At 44.4% G+C, this 17,554-nt stretch overlaps 2 protein-coding genes across 4 annotated transcripts in view; one reads left to right on the top strand and one right to left on the bottom strand.

The window, feature by feature from the left end:
- Positions 1-7,341, top strand: part of LOC138677008 (adhesion G protein-coupled receptor E5-like) — a 155,297-nt gene extending 147,956 nt beyond the window's left edge. For all 3 annotated transcript variants that reach the window (XM_069766785.1, XM_069766784.1, XM_069766783.1), the window contains 4 exons: positions 1,294-1,385; positions 4,754-4,922; positions 5,032-5,133; positions 6,787-7,341. In XM_069766785.1, the coding sequence (XP_069622886.1) occupies positions 1,294-1,385; positions 4,754-4,922; positions 5,032-5,133; positions 6,787-6,816 (393 nt within the window). In that variant the 3' untranslated portion in view covers positions 6,817-7,341. The remainder of the gene's footprint in view (positions 1-1,293; positions 1,386-4,753; positions 4,923-5,031; positions 5,134-6,786) is intronic.
- Positions 7,004-17,182, bottom strand: DDX39A (DExD-box helicase 39A). The gene is made up of 10 exons (XM_069766786.1): positions 17,077-17,182; positions 14,545-14,764; positions 12,726-12,946; positions 12,446-12,629; positions 11,478-11,596; positions 10,787-10,918; positions 10,023-10,132; positions 8,760-8,904; positions 8,518-8,665; positions 7,004-7,197 (listed from the first exon to the last, which is right to left on the bottom strand). Exons 2-10 carry the CDS (start codon positions 14,750-14,752, stop codon positions 7,181-7,183), a joined length of 1,284 nt encoding a protein of 427 aa, XP_069622887.1. The 5' UTR covers positions 14,753-14,764; positions 17,077-17,182; the 3' UTR covers positions 7,004-7,180.
- Positions 17,183-17,554: the final 372 nt, after the last annotated feature.

Raw genomic sequence — 17,554 nt, 5'->3', positions numbered from 1 at the left:
ATTTTTATTTATATAGCGCCAACATATTCCGCAGTGCTTTACAAATTATAGAGGGGACTTGTACAGACAATAGACATTACAGCATAACAGAAATCACAGTTCAAAATAGATACCAGGAGGAATGAGGGCCCTGCTCGCAAGCTTACAAACTATGGGGAAAAGGGGAGACACGAGAGGTGGATGGTAACAATTGCTTTAGTTATTCGGACCAGCTATAGTGTAAGGCTCGGGTGTTCATGTAAAGCTGCATGAACCAGTTACCTGCCTAAGTATGTAACAGTACAGACACAGAGGGCTAATACTGCATAAAGTGTATGAGAACATGATGCGAGGAACCTTTTTTTTTTTTTATTATTATAAATAGGCCACACAGGGATCGTTAGGTTAATGCATTGAGGCGGTAGGCCAGTCTGAACAAATGAGTTTTTAGGGCACGCTTAAAACTGTGGGGATTGGGGATTAATCGTATTAACCTAGGTAGTGCATTCCAAAGAATCGGCGCAGCACGTGTAAAGTCTTGGAGACGGGAGTGGGAGGTTCTGATTATTGAGGATGCTAACCTGAGGTCATTAGCGGAGCGGAGGGCACGGGTAGGGTGGTAGACTGATACCAGGGAGGAGATGTAGGGTGGTGCTGAGCCATGGAGTGCTTTGTGGATGAGGGTAGTAGTTTTGTACTGGATTCTGGAGTGGATGGGTAGCCAGTGTAATGACTGGCACAGGGTAGAGGCATCGGTGTAACGGTTGGTGAGGAATATGATCCTGGCTGCAGCATTCAGGACAGATTGGAGCGGGGAGAGTTTTGCAAGAGGGAGGCCGATTAGTAGAGAGTTACAATAGTCCAGACGAGAATGAATAAGTGAAACAGTAAGAGTTTTTGCATGGATAAGCAACATAACTTCTGTCAGGGAGTGGAATACATCCTGTAAAGTGATGCACATGTACCCGGGTATACACATGATATAAAAGAAAATTCATCAGACCAGGCTGCTTCTTATATTGCTCCACGGCCTAGTTCTGGTGCTCATATGGCGTTGACCGGCCTGTGACTATACAATCCCAGAGATGCCCAGTTGTAACATTTTCAGCATTTTTTTTTCTCCATCTTCGGTTGGATATCACCAAATAGGCTCTTAGCGCTCCACCCTATGGATGAGTCTTAGATGTCCATGATGCTGGTTGTCTATCCTTGTTACCAACCACTGCTACTGGGACCTGCCACGCTGGACATGCTCCGACCCAGTCGTCCAGTCATGACAATTTGGGAGGCTACTAACATACTTCTCTGATGCAGGTGAACTGTGGGATTTTTGTGCTCACTGTGTGGAAACTGGCAGATAAAATGTCTTCCCTCAGCCCAGAGCAAGGAAAACTAAAAAGAATCAGGTAAGTGGCAAGTCACTAATGTTCTTAGCCCTCAGAATTTTACCTGTGATACTCACATTACTATGACTGTCACAAGAACACTTTTTTTCTCCATTGGAAGGTTTCATTCAACACATTTTATGACACAGCCCCCTCAGCAACGCGATGGCCATTTTGCCCTTCATCTCGTCAAAGCAGCTTGAGGCTGCATCAACTCTCAAAATCGAGGCTATGTGGTATGGCTTTCCAGACCCATTCACTTGTGTAGAGGGCCAGACACAATCCCATCCCGACATCTGCCATAAAATGCATGGCGCTACATAAATGATAGGGGCCAGCTGTGTTATACAGCCAGCATCTGCCTCTAATCTAACATGGCACCATCCCGGTGGCATGTAGAATCATAGGGTGCCAGTGACCTGTCATGGTAACAAGGGGCCTACTAAAGCCAACCTGTGTCTGGGCTTCACTGGGGATCATAAATGTCACTATACACAGCAGAAATTACCGTAAATATTCATGTATGTAGTACAGGTAATCAAAGTTCCCCCTGGGGGGACCAGAAAAAAAAACAAAATAAAAAAATCAGAAATGCTTGAATCATGCCTCTTCCTCAAAACTAAATTAAAAATATAAAAAAAAAAAAAAAACATATTTGCTATGGTCACATCTATTACAAAATTATTTAAGTCGTAAATATACGCTGTAAGGCTATGGACACACATTCAGGATTTTTAGCGTTTTTTCGGCCGTTTTCCACCGAAAAAACAATAAAAAAAAAAAAAAGCTTACATAAGCATCCCATCATTTTTAATGCATTCTGCATTTTTTTGTGCACTTGCTGCTTTTTTTTTTCCGCGGCAGAATCGCATTCCGGAAAATAAAACGCAGCATGTTCATTCTTTGTGCGGAATCTCGGGATTCCGCACACATAGGAATGCATTGATCCGCTTCCTTCCCCCATGGGGCTATGCCCATCATGTGCAAAGTAAGTGGAACATGTGCAGATGGTACTCAGGGTGGAGGAGGGGATACTCTCCTCCAGGCCCTTGGAACCATATACCTGTAAAAAAATAAATAATTAAAATAAAAAAATCGTGATATTCTCACCTTCCGACGGCCCCCGCAGCCTTCCCGCTCCTCCCGTTCCCAGTATTGCTTTGCGACAATGACCTGTGATGACGTAGCGGTCATCTGGGGTCATTGCCGCGAGGCATTACTGGGAACGGGAGCATCGCGAGGAGCGGGAAGGCTGCGGGGGCCGTCGGAAGGTGAGAATATCACGATTTTTTAATTTTATTATTTTTAACATTATATCTTTTTACCATTGATGCTACATAGGCAGGATCAATACTAAAAAAGTTGGTCACACGATGTTTGAGAAGTGTGACCAACCTGTCAATCAGTTTTCCAAGAGATGCTACAGATCGCTTGAAAAACGCTAGTGTTTAGCGGGAACGTGTGCACATAGCCTATAGGTAGGAGCCTTTTTTTTTCCCAAGTGAGGACATTTTTAATCTAAATTGAAATGTGTTTTTTTCCCAGTTTTTCATTTGCTGCTTATTTTCCTTTTAATGCGAGCAATTTTTTAAAGATGTATTTTATATATGTTTGCCGGATTTGTGTTTTTACGTTCACTATTGTGGCCATGGTTTGGTGGGCGGGTCTCAATGTTTTCAAGTGATTCATCAATTATGACCTTAAAATAAAAAGTCTCATTTTTTAGCTGAACATGCACTAAAAAGTTGCACGAAAATAAAATAAATAAATGAGCGTTTTGTATTTGTGCAAAATTCATAACCATTGGGAGCCATTTTGAAAAATTTCAATGAATAACATAACACACACACACAAAAAAAAAAAAAAAAGTCTTGGGAGATTAAAAGATTAGTCATGTCCAATCCTTTATTTAACCCCAGGAGACGTCATGCCTTCATACATATATCCAGTAAGGGCAATGATGATTTTGGCTTGACCAGTGGTCTCCAACCTTTGGCTCTCCAGTAGTGTTGAGCGAAACTGCAGGGAAAAGGTTTTCTCAGAATGCTTGGGTGCTGACCGAGTGACTTCAGCATGCTCGAATAATATGTTTGAGTCCCCGTGTCTGTATGTCTCTCGGCTGTTCGACAGATGCAACATATGTAAGGATTGGTTAACAGACAGGCAATCCCTGCATATGTTGTGCCTGTCGAACAGCCATGAGACACGCAGATGCGGGGGACTCAAACATATTATTCGAGCATGCTGAAGTCACTCGGTTACCACCCAAGCAGATAACACCTAATCCCAGCATGCTTGCTCATCACTACTCTCCAGTTGTACATCCCCAAGTTATGGCTCATTGTATTATTATGGGTTTATTATATACTAGCTGAAGAGCCCGGCGTTGCCTGGGCATAGTAAATATCTGTGGTTAGTTATAGCACCTCACTTCTCTTATTTTCCCATCACGCCTCTCATTTTCCCAATCACATCTTTCATTTTCTCAATCACACCTCTCATTTTCTCCCTCACTCCTCTCATTCCCCCTAACACTTGTCATTTCGACCTCACATCTGTCATTTTCCGATCACTCCATTATTTTCCCTCAGTCCTCTCATTTTCACCTCAGTATATACATGTTTGTCATCTCCCTTATATATAGTATACACCTGTATGTCATCTCCTGTATATAGTATATACCTGTATGTCATCTCCCCTGTATATAGTATATACCTGTATGTCATCTCCCCTGTATATAGTATATACCTGCTGTGTCATCTCCCCTGTATATAGTATATACCCATATGTCATCTCCTCCTATATACAGTATATACTTGAATGTCATCTCCTCCTGTATATAGTATATACCTGTGTGTCATCTCCTCCTATATGTAGCCTATACCTGTATGTCATCTCCTCCTGTATATAGTATATACCTGTAGGTCATCTGCTCCTGTATATAGTATATACCTGTGTGTCATCTCCTCTTGTATATAGTATATACCTGTATGTCATCTCCTCCTGTATATAGTATGTACCTGTGTGTCATCTCCTCTGTACATAGTATATATCTGTATGTCATCACCTCACAACATAGCCTATGACGCTCTCGGGGTCCAGACGTGTGACTGTGCAAAATTTTGTGGCTGTAGCTGCGACGTCTCCAACACTTTTCCTTTCACTTTTTCCCCATTATGTAGATAGGGGCAAAATTGTTTGGTGAATTGGAAAGTGCAGGGTTAAAATTTCACCTCACAACATAGCCTATGACGCTCTCGGGGTCCAGACGTGCGACTGTGCAAAATTTTGTGGCTGTAGCTGCAACGGTGCAGATGCCAACCCCGGACATACACACATTCAGCTTTATATATTAGATTGTACTATTATGGGTTTATTATATATTATAGGACCCTGACGGTAACATCTTTGGCCCAATTGTGTATCCTGGGAAGCTGTTGGGTGTTCGGCTTCTTCATGTTCAGCTCTGCTACCCCCTTCTTCGTATACGCCTTCACCATCCTCAATACACTGCAAGGATTACAGATCTTCTGCCTGCACTGCCTCATGCACAAAAAGGTGAAAGAAAGGGGGCACAATACGGAGAGGGGGACTCGGGGGTTCAGCGCTCTCACCATAATCCTATTCATTGACCCACAACTTGTTCTCTGCTACATTCATCCGTCAGGTCCGGGCAGAGTATAAGATGTGGCTATGCGCACTCGCACATTTCAAGGCTCCAGTTTACTCCGAATTCAGCAACACCAGCAATACGCAGACACACAGCAAGGTAAGAGGCTGCCACCAACATCCTGCCAGTCTTGTTTTAGAGGTGTTTAACCCCTTTACAACCAGGCTAGTTTCCATGTTTTTTTCCCTCCCCCTTTTCCCAAAAACCATAACTTTTATTTTTTTATTTTTCTATCCACATAGCGGGATGAGGGTTTTTTTTTTTGGTAGACGAGTTGTACTTTTGAATGTCATCATTCATTTTAGCACACGATGCACTGGAAAGCAGGAAACAAATTGCAAGTGTTTCTAATAATAAATATATATATATATATATATATATATATATATATATATATATATATATATATATATATATATATATATATATATATATATATATATATATATATATATATATATATATATTTTTCCACAATTGCTTTTTTTTTTTTATTTAACATGTTCACGATGTGGTAAAACTGACCTGGTAATATGATTCTCCAGTTAGTACGAGTACGCAGATGCCAAAGTTTATTTTTTTTTTTTTTAAGTGGTGAAAATAAAATTAAAAAATTTGTATAAAACAAAAAAAAAAAAAAAAATCTTTTGTCATCATTTTTCTAGACCAGTAATATTTATAAATTTTCGAGATATGGGGCTATATGAGGGTTTAATTATAATTATTTGTGCTCTGTGTGGATTTTTTTTTTTTATGGATACCATTTTGGGGACACGTATTGATCGCCTCTTATTGCATTTTCGGATTAATTTTAGATTTTGATAGCTCAGACTTTGATTAGCACGTCAACACAGAATGTGTTTTGTTAAATAAAAAAAAAAAAAAAAATGATATGTAGACTCTGGAAAAACACTGGATTGAGTTCGAAACGCATCACTTGGTGACAGTCTTTTTACACCTTATTTTTTATGTGTTTTTTTTTTTTTTTTTTTTTTTTTAAATCTAATAAAGATGGACTGATCACAAATACTTTACCAGCAGGCAGAACTTTCCCATTTCTTTTTTTTTTGTTTATTTACCCCGAAGGGGGCAAAAAGGGGTGCGATTTCAACTTTTGTATTTTTTTTTTTCAAACATTTTTTTCCTCACTATTTACTGTACTTGTTAGACCCTTTAGGGGACCCGAAGCAACGAAAGTCTTGTACTATACATAGTAGTGCATCACACTACCATCCCTGCAGGACCCGGCATTGTTCTGATGGGAGCACACAGGGAGCCCCCCCCTTGTCACTAGTGACAGTGGCAGAATGGTGGGCATTGCTGCACTGTCAGCTCTCACATAGAGCTGACACTTGCACCCGATCGCCATGTTGCTCAGCGCGAGGCCGTGTGATCGCGGCGCCGTACATACACTGTTTCGAGAATATGTTTATGTACAGCGCACGTCGGGAAGGGGTTAATGCCAAATGATTTAGAATAGGAGGTCATAAAAGCTGCTGCTGGTGTAATGTGTAGATTTCCTGACAGGTTCATAAGTATACACTATGGTCAAAAGGAAGTGGAGACCATTAGACCCACCGAAGGTCACGGACACTTTGCACTTCTACCGATTTAGGAATGTCTCTGCAGATTTCATCCTTGAAAATGTAGAAGTTGAGATCTGCAGGAAATTCACGGCATTTTTTGTATCAATCCGACACGTCCTTGAACGGTCACCTTACTGTTAACTGAATGCTCTATGTCTCCTTACAGGCCAAAGCAGGCAAGGAGTCTGGCTTATGATGACTGGTGCTCGGCTACTAATGGACGCCCTATCATAAGCGTCTTCCTAAAGATATTTCCCCCACCATTCGGCTTAGCCAAACAAAAAGACGACCGCCTGGCTGCTTTCAATACAGAATATTAATTCAAGAGAACACCATAATGGAAAACCTCGACAGATCGCCGCACTGATCACAATTCACAAATATAAGATCCAAACCATAAAAAAACCTTTAATTTTTTTTCCCCCTTCTTTACATAAAAGCCATGAATAAAAAACCAACAATGTTGTAAAATCAAAATAATTTTGTCACGGGCGGTGCGGCCAGACGAGAGAACAAATGAGGAGCCAGAAGAAAAAACTGAAGAAACGGAGAAGGCCGGGTTATCGCGACTGTTCAACTGTGGAGAGAGGAGAGAAGCAGATGTGAGCGCGGCGCATAGATCGGGGGTACATATCCTACCCCCCATGCTTCCAATGCCTGTGGTACATATTTATATAGACATGCACTTTGTATACCAAGCTAATAAACAGATACAACTTCTGCTCGGCCCCAGGATTGCGTATTACTTCTATAGACATTTGCCTTGTGACGGCTGTGCCAACAAGAGGTGGCAAAAGACCATGAGAGTGCGCCCGATGATCGACCCCCCCATGACAGGTGGCTGTACAAAGCCAAAACAGCACAGCTCCATACACTGTGCAGTGGTCACTCTCAGGTACTGCGGCTCAGCTCCTATTGAAGGGGATGGGAGCTGAGGTGTCTTACACCCAAGAACAGCCGTGACACAAAGGACATACCCTTTAATTACTCAGCGAATTTACAAGCCTCTAATGTACAGGAAGATATAAATGCAGGCTTTAGGCAAAGCATCTATTAGATGGATATGTCCAACATTAGGTACCTACCCAAAGAACAGTGATAACCTAAATGCTGGAAACAACTCTTTAAAGGGGGTGTCAGCACAGAATGACTGATCAACCCAAGTACAGACGCTTGGTGCACCCTTGGCACAACCAACACTTTGGTGCACATTCCTATCGACTTGTTGTCCCTCCATAGTGTATATATATATATATATATATATATATACAAGTAGGTGGGAAGATGCACTTATACTTTTGGCCCCACCATGAGGCACCGAGCACCTGTGCTTTGTTTGAACAGTCATTCTGTGCTGTAAGTCCCTTTAAAAGGCACTGTCCAAGACATTAATGGGCTATACACCACATCCCCCATTGTAGAACAAATGAGGGACTGTTCCCCCAACACTCAATTAGGGAAGGTTTCTACAGCTGACAGCAGCAGGACATGTATAGGAAAAAAGTCACAAGGGCCACTCTAACCTGGAGCTGGGGACCCTTCCATCTAAGGCTACGTTCACATTAGCGTTGTGCAGTGCAGCGTCGGGCGCAGCCGCAACGACGCATGCGTCCCTATATTTAACATTGGGGGCGCATGGACATGCGTTGTCTTGCGTTTTGTGACACATGCGTCATTTTGGCGCAACTGTCAGGGCACAGAGGACGCTACATGATGCAGTTTTTTCTGCACCAAAAATCATGCTAAAATGAACGCATGCGTCACAAAACGCTGCGTTGTGCATGTGTTATGTCGCCGACGCAGCACCGCACAACGCAAATGTGAACTTAGCTTAAGAACTGTGAAAAATCTACGGGTGTCACAGTCACAACGTTTTATCAAAATCCTTAATACTCACTGTAAGTAGATATGTCTATCTCATCAGGCAACTCGCCCACATTGACTTCAAATCTGTCCTGAACGTCATTCAGAATTTTGGCATCTTGTTCGTCAGACACAAAAGTAACAGCCAGACCCTTCGTACCAAATCGGCCCGCACGAGCCACCTGGACAAGAGAAAAGGAACGAGATTAGGCCATAAGACATGAAAATAGACATAAGGATGTACGGGTTCACACAAGTTACAGTCCGGGGGCTTACCCTGTGCAAGTAGGTGTCAGAGTCCTCCGGCATGTCGTAATTGAACACAATATTGACCCTTTCGATGTCCATACCGCGTCCGAAGAGATTAGTAGCTACCAAGATTCTTCTCTGGAAATCTTTAAACTGTTGGTATCGGGAGAGCCTGCAGGACAGATATTATGTCAGCCATCTATACCAAAACAAGGAACGTCTACAGCAGGGATTGAGCTGCTGTGCGACTACAAGTCACAGCATTCCGCAACATCCACAGGCTGTCAGGGAATGTTGGGAATTGCAGTTTCACAACAGCCAAGACCTTCAATAAGTGTATAAGTGTACTGTTATCACTGCACATTATTAAAAGGGATCTGGTCACGTCCTTTATTGCCATTAACCTGCCCCCAATGTCTTGTTAGTGATGCATATCTATCGCAAATATCACATTATACTTTGAGGATCGCCCCACATACCTTGTGTTTCAGTCATAGGGGTGGGGATCTCTAACTCTTCAGTCACGGTCAGTCAAATAAGTTTTTAAGTTCTCCACGCCCATCGTATTAGCATTCCTTCACATCACTGCAATCTCCCAGCAGATCCTGCGCAATGACGCTGGCAACAAATCCTTCGTGCACATACTCCGGAGCCACTGAGTCAGAGGGATGAGCGGGAATACAGTGACACGGCATAGTGTGTGCCCTCAAACACTATCATGTGGCTACTGACGCAGCGGCTCCAGAGCATGCGCACATAGGATTTGAGGCCCGGACAGCTGACCGTCAGGGCACAGGCCCGGACAGCTGACCGTCAGGGCACAGGATCTGCTGGGAGATTCATGATTGAAACAGAAGGTATGTTGTGGGGCAATCAAAGTATATTAAAAAAAATGATTTTTGTGAAAAATACTTGAGACAAAAATGTTAGTGACATGGTTCAACCTGAGAGGTTCCCCTTAAAGTCCAGAGTTGTGATCACAATTGTGCAAGCTTCAGAACAGAAATCTGCATTTTATTGGCATTCTAGTCTTCACTATACAGGATTATTTTCATTTTTGCAGTATTCGCTTACACTAAAGGCATAAGCCAGCAGCACTCCGGTTGTTGAACTACAAGTCCCAGCATGGCATGACAGGGAGGTGTAGTTTCAACAGCAGCTGCAGTGACTCAGGTTAGGGGTTCCTGAAGTAGCATCTCAGCTGCACCGTAGGCTCTACTGACTGTTTCCACCATTTAAGAAGGATGCTGCCTATAAATTTGCAGACATATTATACACAGGAATACTCACCTCTCTTCTTGCATCATTCCCCTGTGAATTGCGATGGCTGGGAAGTTCTGTTCGATCAGGAGCTGTGCCAGCGCTACACATCTCTGTACAGACTTTACAAAGATCACCACCTACAGGAGAGATGTACAGACAAATTAAACCAGTACAGTCACTGCTCCCATCACACCATAGGATGTGCCACGGCTTTCGGCCCATCTATACCTTAGGAGGCGCCTTCAATTGTGCTTACAGTCACCAGTCTGAACAGAAGCGAAGGACTGATTTGGAGATATGTGGGATGGGAAGTGACAACTATTCCGAGCATGGTAATGGCTCACAAGTGGTGATCGCACCATTCAGTATTGGAAACAACTCAGAAGGATAGGTGCACACGACATTCTAGACATTGGGGTATCACCATCGTTTTAAAGCAGAAGGAATGGACAGGTAATCCCTCTTAGCCACTCGACTTCTTTTAAAGTAAAAAATTATTTGAAAAAAAAAAGTGATGAGATGGAACATATGTACAGCAAGTTGTTCTGACATTGCTGTGAATATGTTATTTTTTTTGGTGGGGTTTTAAGAGGTTCTACCGGCAGAATCCACCTGAAAAAGACTGTGTGCACATATCCTGAAGGTGGCTTTGTGTACTGGACACATTTGGCTTTAGCTGAGTCAATGAAGACTTCTACATAAATATTAAATGTATGATCTGAAACGTAGTGCTCTGCCGCAGGGTGCACAGCCCCCAAATACAGATGTGACTGCAGATTTTTCATACTAACCTGATTAAACTCCAACACATCCAACAGGTCGAACAACTTGCGGTTCTTCTCGCTGTCCTTCAACTTGACGTAATATTGTTGCAGGCCATGAAGCGTCAGTTTGGTCTCATCATCAACAAATACCTCCATAGGCTGGGGAAGAAGGTAAGGAAGGAAAAAGAAAAATGTAATGTACAGAACAAAAAGAAACTAAACCATTTGGTAAATGTCAGTTTTCCAAATTGAAAGAGCAACTAAACCTGTGTGACATACACCTCTGTGTGGCCCTGTAGCAGATCGGTAGTAGTCAGGGTCCTAACACGCTCAACACTGCCCAGTCTCCATCTCCCACCACCTTTGAGACACGCGCAGTTTGGAAGACAGGACAGAGGCTGGTGAAAATGCCAACACTACATGGCATCACACAGCAGGAAGGCATTGGGGCAGTTCTTGGCTATAACTCAGGACGTAGGTAATGCAGCGTACATGTTAAAGGGTTTACACTGCATCACAAAAAACATGGCACCTCGGTGCAGCTGACCTGTGATACCAAACAACTCATGGACAGTTGTGACAATACAGACAGCAGCCATGTTTGTCAGGTCCTAGACAACCTCTGCCTGTACATCAAACATTTCCCAGCTCAAAATATGGCCTACCAAACAAGAAAAGTAAATGGGCCACAAAGTGACAATAGCAGCAGCATACTTACATCCTGCATGAACTTCCTGCAGACGGGACGGATCTCCTTGCTGAGTGTGGCGCTGAACATCATGCACTGCTTCTCGTGAGGGGTGAGACGGAAAATCTCCTGCACGTCCCCGCGCATATCTAATAAAAGCGCAAAATACAAAGATATTTACAGCACGCCACAAAGTGACACTATGCGCAAATTTTTTCTACTTTGTGTCCATGTCCTGCCACTTTGTAAAGCCGTGTGTGGCTGAGAGTAATGTGTCCTGAGTGCAAGACCCCCAGCCATTATCTGTAATGGACAGAGAGCAAGTGTTCATCTTGCCTACAACACCACTAAAGGGAGCAATACATAGTTTGCGACACTAATATAATGCAGACGTGGCAGTTGATACAAATGGAGAGACATCAGCTATTGGGGGTCCGACACCAGTGATCCCACCTCTGACTCGGAATACTCAACTAGTAGATAATGGGGTTTTGCAGAAAACCTCACTCCCCAGGCAGTTTTTGAACCACCCATCTTCACCCATTTTCAGCCCTGCTCCGGCACATGACTTCAGTTGTTACCAGCTATATCACTCATGGGTTGGTGTATCACTTTTTAAAAATCTTCTCAATGCACCTCTATGGGAATTCAAACAGGAGCTCTGAAGTCTCATTTTGGGTCCCACAGGCTTGTATTGACAAAAAGTAGTGACTCACGGAACAATGTGTGATCCGGCGGGTTACAAAAGTAGTTACGTGGTGTCGGAATGACCTGAGCGGGGCCGAAAACAGGCGAAGACGCTGTTCGGTAAGTATGTAACCAAACACCTGATCCCCCAATTGAGTTGGGAACAACAACAAAAAGGCAAAACATTGGAGTGGTGCTTGAAACAACCCCTGTCCCTCAGCTGCTGTTTTTCTGAAATCTATCTCTATCTATATATAATGTCAGCTCTAAAATATGTGATTTTCAGTGACCCTTTGCCCACCACCACTTACCTAGCTGCTCCAGCATCTTGTCACATTCATCCAGAACAAAGTGCTTGACGTTCTTCAAACTGAGGGTCTTCTGTCTAACCAAGGCCAAGATACGACCCGGAGTGCCAACCACTATGTGAGGGCAATTTTTTCGTATTGTATCTTCATCTTTCTTGATGTTAAGACCGCCAAAGAAAACTGCAACCTAGAACCAGAACAGCAATTAAATACATGATACTAATGAAGAGGAAAGAGTGCAAAAACACACACACAAAAGAGGAGGAGGTCATGCCTCTCTTACCTTCACTGAAGGCATGTACTTGGAGAAGCGCTCATACTCCTTGCTGATCTGGAAGGCGAGCTCCCGTATGTGGCACATCACCAGAACCGATACTTGTCCTTCAATCGCCTCGATCTGCTGAAGAGTGGCCAAGACGAAGACTGCGGTCTTGCCCATACCAGATTTGGCTTGGCACAAGATATCCATGCCAAGGATGGCCTGAGGAATACATTCATGTTGTACTGCAATAGGAAAACACGGAAGTCAATACAAAGTAAGGGTCACTCATCTGTGATGCTTTATTCTCACTAGGTTATAATAATAATAATCTTTATTTTTATATAGCGCTAACATATTCCGCAGCGCTTTACATTTTTTCACACATTATCATCGCTGTCCCCGATGGGGCTCACAATCTAAATTCCCTATCAGTATGTCTTTGGAATGTGGGAGGAAACCGGAGTGCCCGGAGGAAACCCACGCAAACACGGAGAGAACATACAAACTCTTTGCAGATGTTGTCCTTGGTGGGATTCGAACCCAGGACTCCAGCGCTGCAAGGCTGCAGTGCTAACCACTGAGCCACCGTGCCGCCCCGGTTAAATTACTTTACAGTCAATGGGTTCATGACCTGGGATGAACGAATAGCTTTGGATAAGTCCTTATCCAAATAGCTGCATCAGATACCTGGAGCGCTCCCCATAATCAGCTGTTCACCTCAGCTGCATGTGTCGCGGCCCAATAAGTAGGCTATCACAGCCGCGGCACCAAACAGCTGACTATCAGGAGCACTCCAGGTATCAGAGTTGCCGATGCAGCTATTTGGTAAGTGCCATAGCTATTCGGATAAGGACTTATCCGAAGCTATTCGCTCATCCCTATTCATGACCTCTAGGATACCCGACAATCCTCAGAAGATGTAGTTCAGCGCTGCCTCCATTTCACCATTAAGTACCAACAAATCAGCAGACGAGGGCTTCTGTCCACCTTCTGAACTGAGCAGCAATGAGCATACGGGACTGTCACTCCATTCATTCTCAATGGGAATGGAAGAGAAAGCCAAGCAGTCAGAGAATGAATGAAGATGCAATCAAACATGCGCGTTGTGCCTCAAGGTTTGGCAATTGAGGCGAGTCCCATACACCGCTTAGTAAGAAAAAGAGACACGGTACCAAAACGGTACTTCATTGTCAGGTTTGAAATTGGACCCCACTCGTCACAACAGGAGGAGCTTATGGGGACAGTCTATGGCACAGAAATAACATTTTTCTAACTATATGATGCACTCCCCCACCCCCAATTTTGAAAGGCAACTGTAGCGCTATGGGGGGGGCACGGCGGTAGCAGTGGGGATCACAGGAGGCAGGATCGCCACTGCAGGAAGCCGGTGGTGGCAGGAGCGGGGCAATGCTGCAGGCTCTGGGCTGAGAGAAGGGAATGTCCCAACAGTATGAGGCAGAAGTAGTAGTGGGCTACAGAAGATGGCGTCGTGCTGCAGCATGCGCACATTGAGATATCGGCTCAAAGACAAGCCAAGATCTCAATCTATGCATGTACGGCTTTTGGCGTCATTTTCCTAAAGCCCACCGCCAGGAGATCAATATGTACAGCGGGGACTCCACTCCTGTCTCGCACCGCCAACATATTCCCCAATGGCTCTTACTTCGCACCCTTAGGACACATCTGCTCCCAACCCCTGCAGCATCTCTCCACTCCTGCTCCACTCAACCCCCACAAGCTACATTCCGACCATAAGATGGACCCAAATCTTAGTAAAAAAAAAAAATCATCCTTTTCTTGGTATTTTACTCCTCTAAAGCCTTGGAATGAACCGACTAACCTTCAGAGGGGTGCTCAAAGCCACAGTCCACAATAGCTCGCAGCAGCTCTGGCTTTAGCAAGAAGTCTCTGAAGCCGGAGCTGTGGATGGACACATAGGAGCCTTTGACCTCCTTCCTGCTGGTTGGTGCGGGGGTCTCAGTTTGTGCCTGGGGCTCATCGTCTTCTTCATAGTCCAAGAGCTCGTTTTCAACATCTTGTTCTGTCATGGTGTTATCGGTCTGTAAGACAAGTGATATGATAATGAGCAGTTATTACAGAGAAAAAGAAAAAAATGACCGAGTCCTTGGTGAGAATTGCATATAACACCAATGGAGAATGTCATCAGCATGAAAAATAAAGAAACAACAAGAAAAGATCCAGCTCGCCAACATAGGATCCAAATGTAGTGCGAAGCACGGAAGGTGTCCGCGCCTGGACACAATTAGAAGCAGGAAAAAGTAGAAAATCCAGGAGTAAAACTTTTTTTTTTTTTTATTAGTGAACAATAGAAAAGAAGTGACAAAAAAATTAGTTAAAATTCCAAATTCATAGAATGGATACAGGATCCACGGAGAAGACATAGTATACAGATCTACACGTCCCAGGTATATAGTCACGATCATGACTAAGGGTGTTAAACACGTAGATCTTTCCTGTGCCTTCTTCATGGATCCTGTAGCCATGATATGAATTTGGAATTCAAAAATACATACTATATTATAAAAAAAAAAAAAAGTTTGTGAAGCTGGATTGTCTACTTTTTCGTAGATATACAGTAGATCGATATAAAAAAAAGCAGCATAACAGGAGGGCAATAAGGCTATGTGCACACGTCAGGATTTCTTGCAAAAATTTTCCTGACAAAAACCGGACATTTCAGCCAGAAATCCGCATGCGTTTTTGACGCGTTTTTTCCAAATGCATAGAATAGCGGGAAAAACGCAGAAAATCCGCAAAATTAATTAACATGCTGCTTTTTTACCGCAAAATTATTTATTCGCGGAATAAAACGCGTCATGTGCACAAAACATGCAGAATGCATTCTAAGTGATAGGATGCATAATGTATGCGCTTTTAATTAGTTTTTTATAGCGTTCTTATAGCAAAAAACGCAAAAAAAACCCTGAATGCGTGCACATACCCTAAAAGGGGATTTTGCTCATTTATAGCAGCAAAAAGGGAGGATTATAAAATAAAGAAGCCATACTCTCCCCCCCGAATCCACCAACAGTCCCCCCTGCACTGGAACAAATGATGACCGAAACCAGCAGTCGCCGGACCGTACAGCCCGAGCTGACAGGTGAATGTCACCTTTTCCGATCAGGAGACTGCTGGAGCGGCAGAACAGATTCGGGGGCAGGCGTGTGTTATAAGTGTCCCCCTTCCCAATGTGACCAAGTAGAGCAAAACCCATCAAAACCGGCACGAGAAATCAAGGCTTCCAAAACACTAAAGGTCAAAGGTAGCTGCCGTAATAACCTCATGACCCAATGGCGGCGGCCGCCGTGTTTACCGAGTCAGTAAGACATCAATTGGCGAGAGGAGAAGTGACCGCAGGCTGCATCTGCATATAGAGGGTGACCGAGCACCGCAGCGCCACTCATGCTCTACGGGCCTGTGGGAGATGGTGACGCCCAGCGCTACCGGACCGACGACAGTCCCATAGAGAATGGCTGGGGCTGCACGTCTCCCTCCTCAGACAGAGCGCAGTACAAATGCCACCTGCCAGCACCGGCCCCACGTGAAGCTGCCATGCCATGTATAGCCGCCACCTGCCAGCACCGGCCCCACGTGAAGCTGCCATGCCATGTACAGCCGCCACCTGCCAGCACCGGCCCCACGTGAAGCCGCCATGCCATGTACAGCCGCCACCTGCCAGCACCAGCCCCACGTGAAGCCGCCATGCCATGTACGACCGCCACCTGCCAGCACCGACCCCAAGGGAAGCCGCCATGCCATGTACAACCGCCACCTGCCAGCACCGACCCCAAGGGAAGCCGCCTTCTTTCCCAGCTGTTATCACACCTACCAGAGACTTTTAGAAGTCGGCCATTTTGTTCCAAGTGCCTACAGTTGTCAAACATCACCTGATCTCTCAGCTCCTAAGTCACTGCCCTCAGGGTGACGCTCACTCACAGTCACCAGGGATATTTCTCTCACACAGGCAGAAGTGGCTGATAACAGGGAAAATAGCTGACAGCTACACACTATGGGTAGCTATTGGTTTAACAATTATAAATAAAGTTTGTTGAAAGGAACAAGAAAAAAAATCTCTTAAGTTCTGGGAAAGTGTGATCATTACAATAAACTTTATTTATAAGGACGCGCGGGGGCCGCGTCCTCCCCCATCCCGGTGGTGTTGGTTGGAGCCGCACGTACACACAACATCCGGGCCTAGACGTCCCCACAGACCCATTCATCGATTATCCCTCCTACCGCCATTGCCCGCCATATCCCCCGAACATCCTGTGAGCGCGGCCGGCGCTGACCAGAGCTCACCCTCTCCCCTGTGTCCGACCCCCGCACCACAATAACGCCCGTTCCCGCTCACCTCTGCTCTTCTCCGGCTTCTCCTCCACGTGTGCTACAGCCTGACCCCGCCGCCGAGCCCAGAAGAGAGTAGGCCAGCGCAAAGCTCCTCCTACTTGTTGTGATTGGTCGCATCCTGCTGACGTCACATCGTTCCTTTCTTCCTATAGGTCATAAAACGCATAAGGCGGGGCGCAACGTCCAATGAAACAAGGAAGAAGCCAGGCTTTTGTTAAAACCATCTCGGCAGTTCATTGGTCAGCTGCATGGGCGGAGCTACAGAAAGAGCCAATAGCAATAGAATAATATCGGAGGTGACGTTTAATTTTTTTTTCCAGTTTTTTTGTTTTTACAGCTTTATTGATTCAATCAAATAAATTACAAAATAATACAAATCTGTCCCTAGTGAGAACCATCGTCTGATTCCCTGCACTCACTTTTTTTCGCGCCTTCATATTTTTCTATGTAGTTTTTTAAGCAATGTTTTTATTTTTTCAAAA

Source organism: Ranitomeya imitator, chromosome 4, assembly GCF_032444005.1.
Source record: "Ranitomeya imitator isolate aRanImi1 chromosome 4, aRanImi1.pri, whole genome shotgun sequence".
Taxonomy (NCBI): domain Eukaryota; kingdom Metazoa; phylum Chordata; class Amphibia; order Anura; family Dendrobatidae; genus Ranitomeya; species Ranitomeya imitator.
The sequence above is the reverse complement of the archived record's forward strand: the minus strand, read 5'-3'. Positions and strand labels throughout refer to the sequence as shown.